General features: G+C 43.8%; 1 protein-coding gene across 1 annotated transcript in view; it reads right to left on the bottom strand.

The window, feature by feature from the left end:
• RASA1 (RAS p21 protein activator 1) overlaps window positions 1-16,781 on the bottom strand; it is a 3,076,403-nt gene that overhangs the window by 2,649,290 nt on the left and 410,332 nt on the right. The window contains exon 2 of the mRNA XM_044064149.1: window positions 12,826-12,978. Coding sequence (XP_043920084.1) covers window positions 12,826-12,978 — 153 coding nt within the window. The remainder of the gene's footprint in view (window positions 1-12,825; window positions 12,979-16,781) is intronic.

The raw sequence follows: 16,781 nt of genomic DNA, 5'->3' as shown, positions 1-16,781 counted from the left end.
GGCTGTCAGTGCATTTTGAACAGCTAGCATCTCTTTTTGACTGATATGTAGATGCATTTGGTTTGAGGTCCATGTTTCCTGAATGCATCTTTCTGCCATGTGGGCCTCCCAGGCATAATCTGATGCATCCGTTGTTAGTGTCTGTCTGGCTGGGGGTAATGTGAATGGCTGTCCCTTGTTTTAGTGACAAGCCTTTGCCCACCATCAAAACTCCTATTGCAGGCAGGGAATGAGAGTAATTACGGTTTCCAGGCTGTGGCAATGTTGAGTCCAAACACTTTTTAGGTACCAGTGAAGTTTCCTCATATGCAGTCTTGCATATGGAATTAATAGGATGCAGGATGCCATGAAGCCCAAAGCCTGCAGAATTTTTCTTGCAGATAACTGGGCCTTTGTTGCTAACATGTTGAAATAGGTAGTCAGTTGCCTTTGTCTGGCGTGAGATAAGCCATCTGGGCAGTTATATTTAAGCTTGCACTCAGGAATATTATCGTTTGAGAGGGTACTAGTTTTGATTTCTTTTCGTTGATTGTGTACCCTAGGCATGTTAGAAGTTTTTTCACAAACTCCAGATGCTGTAAAAGGATGTCCTTGTTCTCTGCTTGAATTAGACAGTCGTCCAAGTAAGGGTATATTTGTATTCCTCTTTGTCTGCAGAATGCAATTACTGGTGCCAGGCACTTTGTAAAGACACTGGGCGCAGTAGATAAGCCAAAGGGCAGTGCAGAGAATTGTTAATGCATTGAGCCAGCCTTGAATCTGAGGTATCTTCTACATATTTGTCTGATTGGGACATGCAGGTATGCCTCTTTTAGGTCTAAAGTTACAAGCCAAGCGTTCTTCCCAGCATGGGCAGAAGCTGCTGCAAAGTCAACATTTTGAATTCTGGTATATCCAGGAATGCGTTCAGAATCGATAGGTCCAGTATTGGCCTCCAGGCCTTGTCCTTTCTGGGCACCAAGAACAGTCTTGAGTAAAATCCTTGCCCCCGCTCTTGCTCTGGCACTTGTTGAATGGCCCTCATGTCCATGAGGGATGAGACTTGTTTTTGTGCCCCTGCCCATTGATTTTTTGGCAGATATGGCCAGCCGTTTGCCTTTGGCAGGGTATGGAAATGGAACTTGTAGCCTTGTGACACGATATTTAGAACTCACTTGTCCTGGGTTATAATGTGCCAATTTTGAGAAAAAGTGCTAATTTTCCCCCTAGGGGTGCTGCCAGGAAGTAAGTTCTTGGTGTAGGCAGGGGAAGTCATTGGGACTGTTTCCTGTAAGGTTGTGATTTGTCTTCTCCACTTTTGGAGGTAGAAGCACCCCATTGCTTTGACCTGTATGAACCTTGTGCCTGGGATCTGCCTCTAGGGCGTCTGGGTCTGCCCCTTTGAGGTCTGTCTGACACAGGAAAGGACCAATTCTTTGTTGGCCAATGTCTACTAATGCAGATTTTGTTCCTTTAATCAAGCATGCCTTCTAATTACAGAACCTGTAACTGTGGCCCTGCAGGAGGCCTCTAAAGAATCAAAACCACATTGCAAAGTATGCTTTCCAACTTGTTTAGCTGCATGCAATATATCCTGCATATCCTTGTTTTCTGCACATTCAGAGTTTAACAACATGTTCTCTTTAAGCAAAGCCATGACATGTTGCTGAAACTGACAGTTTAAGGCCCTTATAGCCAAGGTAGCAGATGTGTAAACCTTTTTTCCCCATCTGTCCAGTGCCCTAGAATCACTGTCAGAAGGGGTAGGGTTTTTTGCAGCAGAAGCCTTAACTCCCTTGGGACCCTGAGAAATAGTTTCTGGGTCTGCAGCAGGGTTTTTAAAAAGGAATTTATGTGAGTCAGGAACCCTGTAATATCGATCAGGCTTAACAGGAGCTGGAGGTAAGGAGTCAGAGGTAAGGCTAGACTTGGAAAACACATCATCTACAGTGTCTAACACAGGGAGGATGGCAAGTGGCTTGTGCTGAGGTAGTAACAGGAAGTCCCTGAGCCTCTTTTTAGATTCTGAAAAATCTTGGCTCTCCCAGTGGAAATGCTTCCTCATGGTATGTAAGGTTTCCCCAAAGGAATAGTCCTCAGGAGGAGAAGCTGAAGGTATGGATTCTTCAGCATCAGAATCCTCATTGGGGGTGGGGGGGAATATACCTGATCAGAAGAGGAATCAGAAGAAATGGAAACCTGATCTGAAGATTCATAGTCAGTCTCTTGCCTAGGCTTCTTATCAGGAGGGGGATGGGAACACCTGATCAAGGTAATCAAATCTTCGGCCATTTTCAGCATCTGTTTTTTGGGCATGGAGGCCTGTCCACGTGGTTCTTGAGTTTGCTTCTTTGCCTTTGAAGGAGCTTTAGTCTTTGCCTTTGAAGTCGGTTTAATGTATAGATGTTTGGGTCTGAATACACCCTCAGAAGCCGGTGCCTGCTCAGCGGCTCCGGACCCATCTGAAGGATTAGCGTCCAAGGCTTCAATACCTTGAGTTTCCAGCGGCATGGCCGACTCCGCTTTGTCGTCGGTTTTGGGCCTAGGGTGTCTTTCTTTTTCTTTGTGTTTTTTGTGAACTCCGGTAGTCAGATGGCTTTCCAAAGACATTTCTGGATAATCAAACCTGCGTCCAAAGTGGTTCAAAGCAAAATCATACCGACGCTTAATAGTGCATTGGTTAAATCTAGCACAAAACCGACAACCAGAAACGTTGTGATCAGGGCCTAGGCAAGAAATACAGTAAGAATGAAAGTCCTTATGAGGTATTTGCTTCCCACAAGAAATACAATTATTAACTTTTTCTGACATTGGTCTGGAACAAGAAAAAAGTTTCCCCAACGGGGTACTTAGCTTTATTTAAGACTTCGGGTCTGAAACTCGAACATGAAAATCTCAGGAATCGGCCGACCAGCACTTGCAAACTGCTTCTGCTTCGGGCAACGTGCGGCAAGAAAGACTTAAGAAAATGGCGTTGGCTGCTTCTTTTATACCCCTGACGACCTGACATCAGGGAAGGGGCAACAACAGCCGACACAGGACCCAGGACTTTGGAATTCAGGCTGACTGAAGGCAACCTGCCAGCAGGATTACCCAAATGTAATGACTGCAACAGTGAAACATGAACATCATCATCAAGTGAAGTGGACAGAGCCAATACCTGTTGAGGAGGGCTGGATTTAGCTAGTGCCTGTGACTTTAGCAACCTACTGACTACTCTTCTCCACATCATGATCAGACAACCTAGAGGATCGAGAGGAGTAAGAGGATCGGTGGCTACGCTCACTTTGAAGTAATGGAGACCGAGGAGCCGAATGCACAGACTTTAAGGAAGGGGACCTCAGCCTCTTGTGGCTCCGCAACAGCTCCGAAGCATCCGGGGAGGTTGTCTTGTCGGTGCCAGCCGGAACAGACTTAGAAGATAAATCCTGCACAGGAGTCGGCTCCGAGGGTGGAGCCGATGGCTTAGTGGATTTTGGGGATTTCACTGGCTGTGAACTCTTTGCTGGTGAATCCTGGGGTTTTAACAGACCCCTAAAGAATCAGTTTGTTCTTACGCTCTTGAAGGACTCTTGGACTAAAAGCATGGCAAATAGAACAAGAGTCCTGCAGGTGAAAGTACAGTTGTGTACCTACCATAAATGTAGATGTCCGAACTGGATAGCATCTGCAGTCATAACAAGTGGGTTGTCCTGTCGTCAGGCAGCCCTGCAGTCGGCCGGATTCCAAAGTCCGGGTCCGGCTTCGGCTGATGTCGCACTCCACCCGACGTCATCTCTGCTGGTCTTCGGGTATAAAAGCATCAGCCGACGCCATTTTCCTCAGTGTTTCTTGCCCCAGATGCCAGTAGCCCTCTTGCAGGGTAAAATTTGGATAGATGCCAATGTTTCCAAATAGATAGAGGTAAACACAACAATAAACAAATACACCATAAAAGACTCCCCCCCAACAGCTAGCTATTAGGAGGGTAAACACCCTAGGAGTACCACAGAGGGGAAGGAGGGAGGGTAATCCTGACTGCAGATGCTATCCAGTTCGGACATCTACATTTATGGTAGGTACAAAACTGTACTATGTCCTTCATGGATGCATCTGCAGTCATAACAAGTGGGTAGAATACCATAGCCAACTAGGGGAGGAGGAAAAAGGTAGATTATGGTGTGTTTAAGATCCCTTGCAGTACAGCAGTGGCAAACCCTGCTCGGGATCTGGAATAAAGAGGCAAATTATAATGCTTGGCAAATGTATGCACGGAGGTCCAAGTAGCCGCCTCAATAATGTCTTTGGTTGCCACTCCTCGTAAGAAGGCTGTGGTAGTGGCTGTTGCCCTTGTAGAATGAGGTCTTATGTTCTGTGGAATTGGTTTTCCATGGAAGGAGTAACAGTATCGTATGCAATTTCCTATCCATTTGGAGATTGTCTGTTTGGAAATAGCTTTTCCTTCCCTTCCTGTTGCATAGGCTACAAAAAGTTGGTCAGTCTTTCTGCTATTTTTGTTCTGTCCAAGTAGTAGCGTAGCTGTCTATGTACATCCAAGGTATGCAGTATTCTTTCCCTCTGTTTTGTGGGTTGGGAAAGAAGGAAGGTAGGTGGATTGCCTGGTTTAAAGATACTCTGGATACCACCTTAGGCATAAATGTAGGATTAGTCCTCAAGGACACTCTATCTTGGTGGAAGATTAGGAAGGGTTGCACTGCCATTAAGGCCTGTAGTTCTGAAACCCTCCTTGCTGAAGTAATTGCCAGTAGGAAAGCAGTTTTCCATGACAGGTGTTGTAGGTCTGCTGTTGCTGCTGGTTCAAAGGGTGCTAGTGTCAACTTTTCTAGCACAAAGTTTAAGTCCCAAGCTGGTAATGGTGGTTTCCTGGGAGGTTTTACATTCTTGATTCCTCTGAGGAACTGCCTGAGCAAAGGGTGAAAAACAGCAGGATCAAAGCTGTATTCTGCTGAAATAGCTGATGCATGTATCTTGATGGAGGAGTAGGACAGGCCTGAATGAAGAAGTTCCGCCAGATACTCCAGAATGTTAGGCATATCTATGTTTGACACATCTTTTCCTCTGTCGGTACTCCAAATGACAAACCTTTTCCATTTTCCAGCATAGTTCTTTCTTGTTGAAGGTCTGCGTGCTTCAAGAATAATGTCTTTAACTCTTTGGGAAAGTTCTGGATTAGCTGCTGCTATGTGATGTTCCATGCAGTCAGTTGCAGCGTTTTAGGTTTGGATGTATGATGCTGTAGTTGTTCTGAGTTAACATCAAAGGCATCAGGGTATTGGCCAGATGTTGTTCCGAGACATGCTCTTCAGTAGTGGGTACCAGTGTTGTCTTGGCCAGTTTGGGGCTATCAGGATTATCCTTGGACGTTCTTCCTTGATTTTTAGTAGTACCTTGTGTATCATAGGAAGAGGAGGGAATGCATATGCTGTTAGGCCTTTCCAGTTGAAGGAGAGTGAGTCCACTTTCCATGCTAGTGGGTGGAATGTCCTTGTGCAGAATTTTTTGAGCTGGTGATTGAGAGGTGATGCGAATAGGTCTATCTGTGGCATTCCCCATTTCTTTGAGATGGTCTTGAAGATGTCCGGGTGCAGCTTCCATTCGTGGGCATCCAGTGGTTCTGCTTAGTATGTCTGCTAGAGTATTGTCTTTCCCGGTACAAATATTGCCTGTAACTGAATGTTGTAGCTGAGTGCCAGGGTCCACAGCTCCAAGGTCATTCTGCATAGGGGTATGAATGAGTGCCTCCCTGTTTGTTGATGTACCACATGACTGTGGTGTTGTCTGTCCTTATCATCAACTGGCCCTCTTTGAGGAATGGTTTGAACTTTTGGATTGCCAGTTTTACTGCCAGCATTTCTTTTAGATTGATGTGCAGGTGAATTTGATCCTGTGTCCACAATCCTTGCACGCATTTGTCCAGCATGTGGGCCCCCATCCTAGGTCTGAAGCGTCTGTTGTGATGGTCTGGCTTGGTTGACATCTGCGGAAGGGCAGGCCTGGGTTTGACTGGCATGCCTGAGCCCACCATAGGAACTCCTGTTTTAAGCATGGAATTAGTGGGATTTCTGTTTCTAGACTGTGTCTGTGTTGGGACCATAAATTCTTTAGGTACCACTGTAGTTTCCTCATATGTAGTCTGGCAAATGGGACCAAGATTATGCATGATGCCATGAAGCCCAAGGCCTGTAGAAATTTTCTTGCTGTTAACTTGTTCAGTTTTGTTAGTGCCAAGAAGTAAAGAGGAAGTTCTTTTTGTTTTTCTGTAGTCAGGAATGCCATTTGTTGTACTGTGTCCAATTCAGCCCAAGAATGTCCTTGTTTGGGATGGTATCAGCCTTGACTTTTGTAAATTGACTGTGTATCCCAGTCCTTGTAGCAAGTAAATGACCCTTTGTAAATCTGTTGTCAGCTTGCTTTTGTTGTCCCCTTGTAGCAGGCAGTCGTCCAGGTATGGGTAAATTTGAATTCCTGTAGTCTGCAATGGGCGATTACTGATGCCAGGCATTTTGTGAATACTCTGGGCAGTAGATAAGCCAAAGGGCAATGCTGAGAATTGATAGTGCTCTGATCCTGCAAGAAATCTGAGGTATCTTCTGCAGATTGGTCGAATTGGGACGTGCAGGTATGCCTCCTTGAGATCTAGAGTTACCAGCCAAGACTCCTTGCCCAGCATGGGAAGAAGTTGCTGTAGGGTCAGCATTTTGAATTTTGGGACAATGATGTATGTATTTAAGGTGGACAGGTCGAGAATTGGTCTCCAACTTTTTCCTTTCTTGGAACTAGGAATAGTCTGGAGTAGAACCCCTTTCCTTGTTCTGCTGTTGGCACTCTTTCCACAGCTCTCATGTTTGCTAACTCCATTATCTGGCGTAGAGCCTCTGTTTTTGATTTGGAGGTAGATTTGGCATTCCTCTTTTGACTGGTAAAGTGTGGAAGTGAAACCGGTAACCTTGATCTATGGTTTGTAAAATCCACTTGTCTTTTGTTATGTAGTGCCAGTTCTTTGAAAATAAGGTTAACTTTCCGCCTAGAGGAGCTGCTATTTGTTCCCTGGTAGGCGGATTTAGGATTAAGTCACTGTGGTTGTGCTGATGTAGTGGCAGTGGCTGTGTCTGTGCCTCTGTTGTTACCTTGCCACTGTCGTCCTCTGTAGGCACCTCCTCTGGATTGGTTTCTGCCTCTGGAACGTCTATTCCTGCCCCTTTGAAATTTTGTGGAGTCAGGAAAGGACCAATTTTGGCAGGCCAGTTCCTGCTAAACCTTGGGGTTGAACCTGCAGGAAATCTTTAACAGTTTGAACAGATTTTGCCTTTTCTTCCATTTTCTTCATAACCTGCTGGGCAGGTGTACCAAACAAACTTGTCTTGTCCATAGGAGCATCTAGCAACTTAGCTTTAACATGATCCGGTAAAGCTTGTTCCTTTAGCCATGCATGTCTTCTTATCACTGTGCCTGTCATGGCTGATCTAAATGAAGCCTCCAGTGCATCATAGCCACATTTTAAGGAATGGTTGCTAACCTGTTGTATGTTATTTACCATCTCTAATACATATTTCTTATCAAGAGATTCATCAGTAGTTAGCTTTTTAGTTAACTGATCAAGCATAAACTCTTGGTATTGTATCATGTGAAACTGACAGTTTAAAGCTCTAGCTGAGAGAGTAGCTGAAGTGTAGACCTTTTACCCCATCTGTCTAGTGACCTTGCTTCCCTTTCAGAAGGAATAGGGTTTTTAGCTGTGGTTGCGGCTACTGCCTTGGGACCCTGGGATATAGTTTCTGGGTCTGCAAGAGGGGCCTTGTAAAGGTGGTGATGAGTATCTGGCACCCTGTAAAATCTGTCTGGTTTGGCAGGGGCTGGGGGGTAAAGAATCTGGAGCGGAGCAAACATCATTGAAAGCATCATCCACCACAGAGAGAACAGGAGGTATAGCTAAGGGCCTGTGCTGTGGGAGGTGCAGAAAGGTCCTAAGTCTTTTCTGGAGTCTGAAAATCCTGTTGCTGCCATTGGAACTGTTCTCATGGCATGCAAAGTTTCTCCAAAGGAGAATTCTTCTGGTGGGGAAGCAGCTGGAATGGATTCTTCAGCATCAGAATCTTCAAAATTGGAAAAGGGAGCCTCAGGCTGGTCAGTTATGTCTGATTCATCAGCAGAATCATCAGAAGACACTGGCTCAGGGGCTCTGCCCTAGGTCTCTTCTCTGGGGCTGAGAGGCCCTGTCTGGGTGAGATTGAGATCCTCTAATTAAAGAAATTAAATCTTCTGCCAAAGAAAGCATTTGAGAACTAGAAGAGGGCCTGGATGAGGGGGGTTTAACAGGCACTGATTTAGTAGTCTTGGCTGCTTTAGCCCTGGCGAAGGCCTTAATGGACATGGCTGCTGGAGGCCTAGCAGCACCACGTGCTGGGGTAGAGACATCCAAGGGATGGTGTCTGATAAGTCAACCACCGTAGTGGGTAAAATTTCTGAGGTCGATTCAAGAATTGTAGCAGGGGCCTCAGTTGTAAGAATAGGTTCAGCTGTACTTTGAGCAGTTTTCTCGGTTTCGGCGAAACCGAGACACTCGGTTTGCTTTGCCGTGGTTTCGGCCGAACCCGCGGACCGCGAGTGTCGGTCTTTATCTTTGCGTTTTTGGGGGTAGTCGGAGGATCCGGCGGCATAATGTACGCAAAATCAGTACCGAAAAACTGTTCTGCAAACTCCGACCGACGCCTAAGCGTTCGTCGGTTGAAAGAGCACAGGCGAACAGGCTGCTACGTCGTGGGCTGGGCCTAAACAAGGCAGACAGTAAGAGTGGAAATCTTTATGAGGTATTTGTTTCCCACAGGTTAAACAATTGTTAACTTTTTCTGACATCGGCTGAGGCAAGAAAGAGTCCCCAACGGGGTACTTAGCTTTAGAAGTCTTCGAAGTAGTATTCGGTAGAAGTAATCTCTGGATCCGACCGACCGGCACTTGCGAACAGCTTCTGCTTCGGGCGCCACGCGGCAAGAAAGACTGAGGAAAATGGCGTCGGCTGATGCTTTTATACCCGAAGACCAGCAGAGATGACGTCGGGTGGAGTGCGACATCAGCCGAAGCCGGACCCGGACTTTGGAATCCGGCCGACTGCAGGGCTGCCTGACGACAGGACAACCCACTTGTTATGACTGCAGATGCATCCATGAAGGACATCAGCGCACAACCAATAGATGCAACTAGCATGTCCATCTGTCAGAGACATTTTCTGACAGCATGAGCCACATTTCTTGAATCCAGAAATCTTAGCTTCCTTAGACATGACTGTACCAAAAAATGAAGACTAAGTAAGTAAATACTGACAAAAAAACAGTACTACACTAGACAAAACACACCAGTAGTATCTATAACTATGAAGGAAATCTAACATAATAAAATTAAATATTATATTTTTTTATTTTTTTTTACAATAAGGGGAAAAAGAAATAGGAGAGCCTTTAAGTTAAACGGCTAACCTAAGGATGGGGGAGGGATAAGGACAACTCTCCAACTTAAACGAGTTCTGTCAAAAAGGGAGAGACACTATAGAAAAAATAGCTACAACATGTATAACTAACTTTAAATAGAAAAGATACTAGAAATTTTAAATTCTAAAGGTAAGTTTGCACAAAAAGTTAAATATATGAGCCTGAGCCAGAAAATCGACACCCTTGCAGCTGAAGCGGCAAATGAGATCTGGGAAGCTATCACTAGGCATTATGGGATAAGGGGTAGCCTCGAGCCAGTAAACAGCTCTCAAGCTACTGAAGATGGCAGAGTCGGAGCCGAGGATCAGCTCTGATCCCAAACAGCAAGAATAAAGGCGAGATAGACAACTTAACATCTGATATTCAAGAAAATTGTTTCTCTGGCACCAGAAACACTACTAAATAAAACCTTTCTTCTAGCTGAAGAGGAAGGACCACTTCTATCACTCTGAGTCAACAGGTGCTGACTGGCCTGAAGGAAAAAGAAGACTATGATCTGGGAGATGAGGCATAATCACTTGGAAAGGAGGGAAAGACTCCCCACTGCCTTAAGTAACCTTAATGGATTACCTTCAAAAATCAACTGCTTGAGACTGTCTGCTGCCAAAGAGAGAGAAATGAAGGTTCAGACTTTCTGGAAGGCTTACTGGTTTGCCACAGTCGTAAAGTGGAGGAAGGTCTTGTAGACAGTCATTCAGACTTAGACTGTCCTTTGTTCTAAGGGGAGCTCCTCCTTTCTTTTTAGAAACCCCTGCTCTAGCTTTTTCAACTTTTGCTTACAAGCAGCTTGCTGCGCTTGCCAGTTCCACAGAGATGTAGAGGTAGCAAAAAATGCTTGACAAACTGAGAAAGAAAGCTGAAAAACCTTTGGAAATTCCTGAACCAGCTTATCTTTCTCATCACACTTTTTAAAAACTCTACAACAGATGGTCAAAAAAAACTAGCTCTTCATCTGAGAGAGAGAATTCAAATTTTCAGCTTTGACATCCTCAGGAAGGTTTTGAAAATGCAGCCATTTTTTCATTAAAAAAAAAAAAAAAAAACAGTGAAAAGCACTTTAAACACTTATCCCAGCACCCAAAGTTAAATGTAGATGTTCGAGTGTATTCACTGCTGCAGTCATTACATTTGGGTAATCTGCTGGCAGGTTGCCCTCAGTCAGCCTGATTAACAAAGTCTTGGGTCCTGCATCGGTTGCTGTCCCTTCTTCCATGGCAGATGGCAGAGCCAACACATTCTTCCAAATGTCCTCTGCCCCACAATCCAACTGGAGACTGCCTTGCCTACATAACACAGTTACAAAAGCAAGTCATCAACTATGCAGCAACACTCCCCCAATCAAAATGAGGCTATTGCCTTGTGTTACACACCACAATCCGCAAGAGGAATTGCTAGGTATCACTGAGCAAGTTCATATTCTGGTATTAAGTAGAAACCCAAGGTGAATTAATCCAAGACACCACAGTTCTACAAAAATTTACAAGTTCAGAGAAATGCTCACTGCAAGCCACATCTGTGTTCTTCTTGGCTAGCTATCAATTTTTGGGCAGATTATGTAAAATTAATGTTTCATCTGAAGTATACCTTGCTTGAATGTCTACTTATACTTAGCTTGCTTATGTGCCTGGCCTATCATACCCTACACAATGCTGAAAGATATTGTGACAAAGACACCTACCTAAATTAGCAGAACAAAGAAATGTCAAAACCGGACTAATAGAACAGAAGTAGGGAATGCACCTGTGCTAATGGTGAACAGAGACTGATAAGAGTTTGGGTGCCACAAGAACGGCCAGGGAAGGGAGGAATAAGCAGCTAATGCTAGCTGCCTGCTAAGCTTCAAGGAAAAAAAAACTGGGAAGAACTACAACAGCAGCAGAGAGTCAGCCTATAAAAGGCATGCCCCTAAAGCAGCACACATTGGAAGTGTACTACGGTGGAGCGAAAGGAAACATACATGCCTATATCCAGTGTGGTTCTACTGCATGCCACATGAATACTCTCATAAAAAGGGTCAGGGCAAGTAGAATTCCAGTCCTCATTAGAGATGAACTGCACTGTTTTGTGTGTGTGTGCTGGGGGAGGTCTTCAAATTGCTGCTGTTGTAACAGCTAGGGGGTTAAAGGACAGTTTTCAGGTGTATCTCATTATGAGGAACGTACCTCATTTGGGGTCTTAAAATGCTCATGTTCTTCAAAGTTCCACACTGAGAGGGTCTGACACACATTCTGTGTTATGAACTGATATCCATGGTAAATACAAATGAATCATAAAAGATATTTTTAATGAATTAATACAAGTAAAACCATCATATTGTAACCATCCTATGACTTTCCTAATTAAAGCTGTTAGCATGCCATTAGTATGTGTTTCACATTTTGCCCATCTGTTCCACATTATGAGGGCTGGTGTTCCTCATTTTGGGGATGGAAGGTTGAGAGCTATGGGTAAAAGTTGGAAAGTACAGCATATAATTTATGCCTGAATTAATGTATTCTTCCACGTCCTGTACTGAGAGAGACAAAATAACTTCCATCACTATTCTGGAGCACTACATCTGGAGCATTTCTCCCCGGGCCTCCGCTGAAAACAGGCTCTGTGGAACCTAGTCGGACATTCCCGGTCAACAAATGTTAAATAAATAAATAAATAAAATAAAAACTATTATAGAAATCTGCAGTGAATCCACAAATAATGCTTGATCCTGTACTCAAGTGCATGATACTGCTGTCAGAACTGGAAAACACCTCAAGGAAAAGTACAGTACAGTGAAAAATAACAGTCTGGTTGAATTACGAAATCAACTGTGTGAAGATCCAGACAGATGCAGCAAAATGGAAGACAAAGACTGTACTGCACTGCGTTACTGTCCTCTACATTACTATTGCCACCATCACTGGTCTCCAGTATTCACAATGAAACCAAGCATCCACTGCATGTTGAAGACTTCAGCTATTACGAGTGTATTGCATCTATAAGAGACCACTTTTCTTTTAGAATTTCCTTTTCTGAATATACAGGGTAAACGGTAATAGTCTGTAGAATGTCTTCATGGCAAAAATATACGGACAAAGTATACAGGTCTGCTGAAACCATCTTACTTGGTCATTTAAGAACAGGCTACCTTTTCACTTAATATTGTAAAAAAAATGAACCAGCATTGCTTTTGTACTTCTCACACTTCACATACTTGTCCTGGATAAGCTATGGTGGAATATACACATCCCTGAATATTTATGAGATGCACTCCTCTCATATTTAATAGTTTCAAATAAAAACAGAATGAAAATACTTCCTGTAAAGCATACCACATCATCATCATAAATGACTAACAAAACGGTACAGTACGATATCTGTTGCTCACCTGAAATGGCTGACAGTATTTGTCTTACTAAGAAAGGACAGCACGAAAGAACCTGGCCTCCGATCACTCTCCCTGATTAGGTAACTCCCAGATCTTGCTGCCTGGCGAAGACGCTCTTCAGCAATTGTACGGTCCAATTTACCATGATACCACCTGCAAACACAAGTTTATTAAAACACGTCAAGCACTGCTTAACAGTATTTGCACAATGCACATCTGTAAAAGCAGACACAGCCAGAGCTCACAACTTAGCCACAATCTAAATCTTCTTCACAGCACGTGTACATTACGGAATATAAATATATGCGCACACTACAAACTGAGAAGCAAAACTAAAATTTAAAAGAATGAGCACTGATTTGTTAAGCTTTACTAAACTCTAATTTCAGAACTGATCAGCAGATAATGAAACACAGTACAATATACAAGGAAATTACTTGCACTCCACCATTAGGCCATAAGGCAGCAAATAATCTGCATTTTAAAATGTAAAATAAAGTATGCCTACATAAAAAAGAGGAACACAGAGCACTTCTGTTTTGGTGCATACATACAAGCCCAAGTAGGACCACGGCACAGTTCAGCAAACAGACGGAGAGACCACAACTATACAACAGAAACGCTGTCAGTTTTCACATAATTCTTAGGTTTCCTCCTGATACATTTCAAAGATAAGCATGTAATTCAGCAAGTCCCCTACCCCCTTTTTTAGCCTGTACCTTCAGAAATGTTTTGCCAAAAATGTACACATGCAGATTTGTGCATTTCAGATAATAAACTCCTTATACTCACTCATTGCCTCTCTACACATAGCTGCATGTTTCTCACATGTGTTGTAACAAAGAAAGTAATAGCAAATGGACAAAAAATATGCAAGCGCCACTGATTTATAGTAGTTTAGATTTTGAGAACAAAAAGCTCAAGGAGATAACACAATTAGCACTTTTTAGGTGCAAAAAAGTAGTTATGTACTCACCATAATGTTCCATCTGTATTATCCATTTTCGTCCATTTTCATTTTTCAGCTGTTATCGGATCCGACTTGGCCGCTACTAAAGCTCGTGGTAACCAAAAAGCTCTCAAGCTTTTCCCTTACCCATAATGCACCAACCCCCTAAAATACCTCAGATCTTGTTTGCTGATTGCCCTAAAGTGATATCCGCCAATGTGTATGCATAAATACACATACATTTGGATAAATCCTACAGAAGGAGCTATATCTGAAGCTCAGCATAAAGGACAGCGATGTCCATACATTATCTCATTCTTCCAGAACTTTGCTGAGAAAAGGGTTGGGTGGTTGGTGGGTGGGAAGTTGAAGAATGAAAATGGACAAAGTACAGTTGTGTACACTTACTATAAATGTAGATGTTCAAGTGTATTCACTGTTGCAGTCATCACATTTGGGTTATCTGCTTGCAGTAGCCCTCAGTTGGCCTGATTACCAAAGTCTTGGGTCCAGCGTCGGATGCTGTCTCATCTTCCGTGACGTCAGGTAGTTAGAGGTATAAAGGATGAAGCCGACGCAATTACATCAGCTTTTCTTGCCCCAGATGTCAGGTGCCCCACCTAATGGAAAGCAATTAAATACATACATACAAGGTTACACCGCCAACAAAAAAAGCAAATACACCAAAAACCTTTTAAGCATAGTAAAGGAGAGTAAAAGTATAGCCAAAAGAAGTCAGGGGGCTGGAGGGAGGGTAACCAGGACTGCAACAGTGAATACACTCGAACATCTACATTTATGGTAAGTGTACACAACTTTACTATGTTCTTCGCGTTTCACTGCTGCAGTCATCACATTTGGGTAGATTCCCAAAGCTAAGGATGGGAGGAGGCATTTAGATAGCATTAGGACCAGCTATAAGGCCATGCAAGACTGCAGTGGCAAAGCCAGCTTTGGATTTAAAGAAAATTGGTAAATGGTAATGCTTGGTGAAAGTATGTACAGAACTCCAGGTAGCAGCTTCTAGGATGTCCCTGGTAGGTACACCTCTGAGAAAGGTTGTACAGGTAGATGCAGCCCTGGTTGAATGGGGTCTAATCCCCTGTGGGATAGGTTTTCCATGGTGCTTATAGCAGAAAAGAATGCAACGGCCTATCCAATTAGAAATGGTTTGCTTTGAAATAGCCTTTCCCTCTGCCCCTGCAGCAAATGCCACCAGCAGTTGTTCAGATTTCCTTTGAAGTTTAGTCTTGTCCAAGTAAAATCTAAGTTGTCTGTGCACATCTAAGGAGCGCAGTATCCGTTCCCCTTTGTTCTGTGGATTAGAAAAGAAGGTAGGCAAATGAATGGACTGATTAAGAACCACACTGGATACCACCTTGGGCATGAAAGCGGGATTGGTCCTGAGGGAAAACCTGTCCATATGAAAGATGATGAAAAGCTCCAACGACATAAGGGCCTGTAATTCAGATACCCTTCTTGCTGGAGTGATTGCTAAAAGGAACTCTGTTTTCCAAGAAAGGAATTTTAAATCTGCACTTGCAGCTGGCTCAAAAGGAGGAAGAGTGAGTTTTTTCCAATACAAAGTTGAGGTCCCAGGCTGGAGTTAGGGCTCTCCTGGGTGGTCTTAAGTTTTTGGCCCCTCTAATGAACTGCTTGAGCAGTGAGTAAGAGAAGAGGAGAGGTTCTGTGTTTTAACGAGCTGAAATGGCCGTGGCGTGAATTTTAATAGAGGAAAAAGAAGGGCCCTTGTGAAGCATCTCAGTTAAGTACTGAAGAATCTGAAGTAAATTGGGCACTACTGTGCCCATCCCTTGAATTTGGTTCCAGGCACAGAATCTTTTCCATTTTTCAGCATAAGATTTTCTAGCACTAGGCCTCCTTGCTTTCAAAATGACATCCAACACTTGTTTACTGAGGGATAGTAGCAGAGAGATTAGGTAATTAGCCTGGCTGCCAGGTTCAGGGTTTGAAGCTGAGGGTGCCGAATCCAATTCTCCTGTTGAGACAACAGAGTAGGGGTCTGAGGTAGGTGCCATGGAGGCAGCAATGACACACTGCACAAGAGGGGGTACACCAGTGTTGGCATGGCCAGTCTGGTGCAATCAGTATAATCCTTGGTTTGTCCTGTTTAATCTTTAGTAGTACCTTGGGTAGGAGAGGCAGAGGAGAAAAGGCATAAACTAATACATTTTTCCAGCTGAAGGACAGAGCATCCACTTTCCAAGCTTGTTTGTGAGGAGTCCTTGTGCAGAATTTGTCCAACTGGTAGTTCTGGGGGGAGGCAAACAGGTCTATATCTGGGTACCCCTATTTGTTTGTCAACATGTTGAAAGTCTTTGGTTCCAGTTTTCACTCGTGTGGGTCCATGAGATTTCTGCTTAGTTTGTCTGCCAGTGTATTTATTTTTCCTGGCAGGAATTGAGCCTGTAGATGCACTTGGTAACTCAAGGCTGTGTTCCACATAGCCATGGCTAGTCTGCAGAGGGGGTAAGAATGGGTGCCCCCCTGTTTGTTTATGTACCACATAACAGTGGTGCTGTCCGTCTTTACCATTAATTGTCCTGGAAGAATGTGGTCCTTGAAGGCTGTCAGAGCATTTTGTACAGCTAACATTTCTTTCTGACTGATATGTAGGTGCATTTGACTAGGGTTCCATTTGCCCTGAATGCACTTCCCTGCCAGGTGAGTCCCCCATGCATAGTCTGATGAATCTGTTGTTAGGGATTGTGCGGCAGGGGGTAGAGTGAATGGTAGTCCCTTATTTTGGTGGCAGGCCTCTGCCCAACAGAGGAACCCTAACCGCAGGCAAGGTATGACAGGAATCATTGCTTCTAGGTCCTGAAAATGTTGACACCATAGGCTTTTTAGATATTGTAGTTTCCTCATATGCAGTCTTGCATATGGAATTAGTAGAATGCAGGAGGTCATGAACCCCAAGCCTTGCAGTATTTGCTGTGTCAAATCCAGCTCTGGATTTTTAAAAGTCTGGTAAGTGGTAATGCAT

This window comes from Protopterus annectens, chromosome 2.part2, assembly GCF_019279795.1.
Source record: "Protopterus annectens isolate FY-2018-M chromosome 2.part2, PAN1.0, whole genome shotgun sequence".
Lineage (NCBI taxonomy): Eukaryota > Metazoa > Chordata > Ceratodontiformes > Protopteridae > Protopterus > Protopterus annectens.
This window is presented reverse-complemented; position numbering and strand designations above follow the sequence as displayed.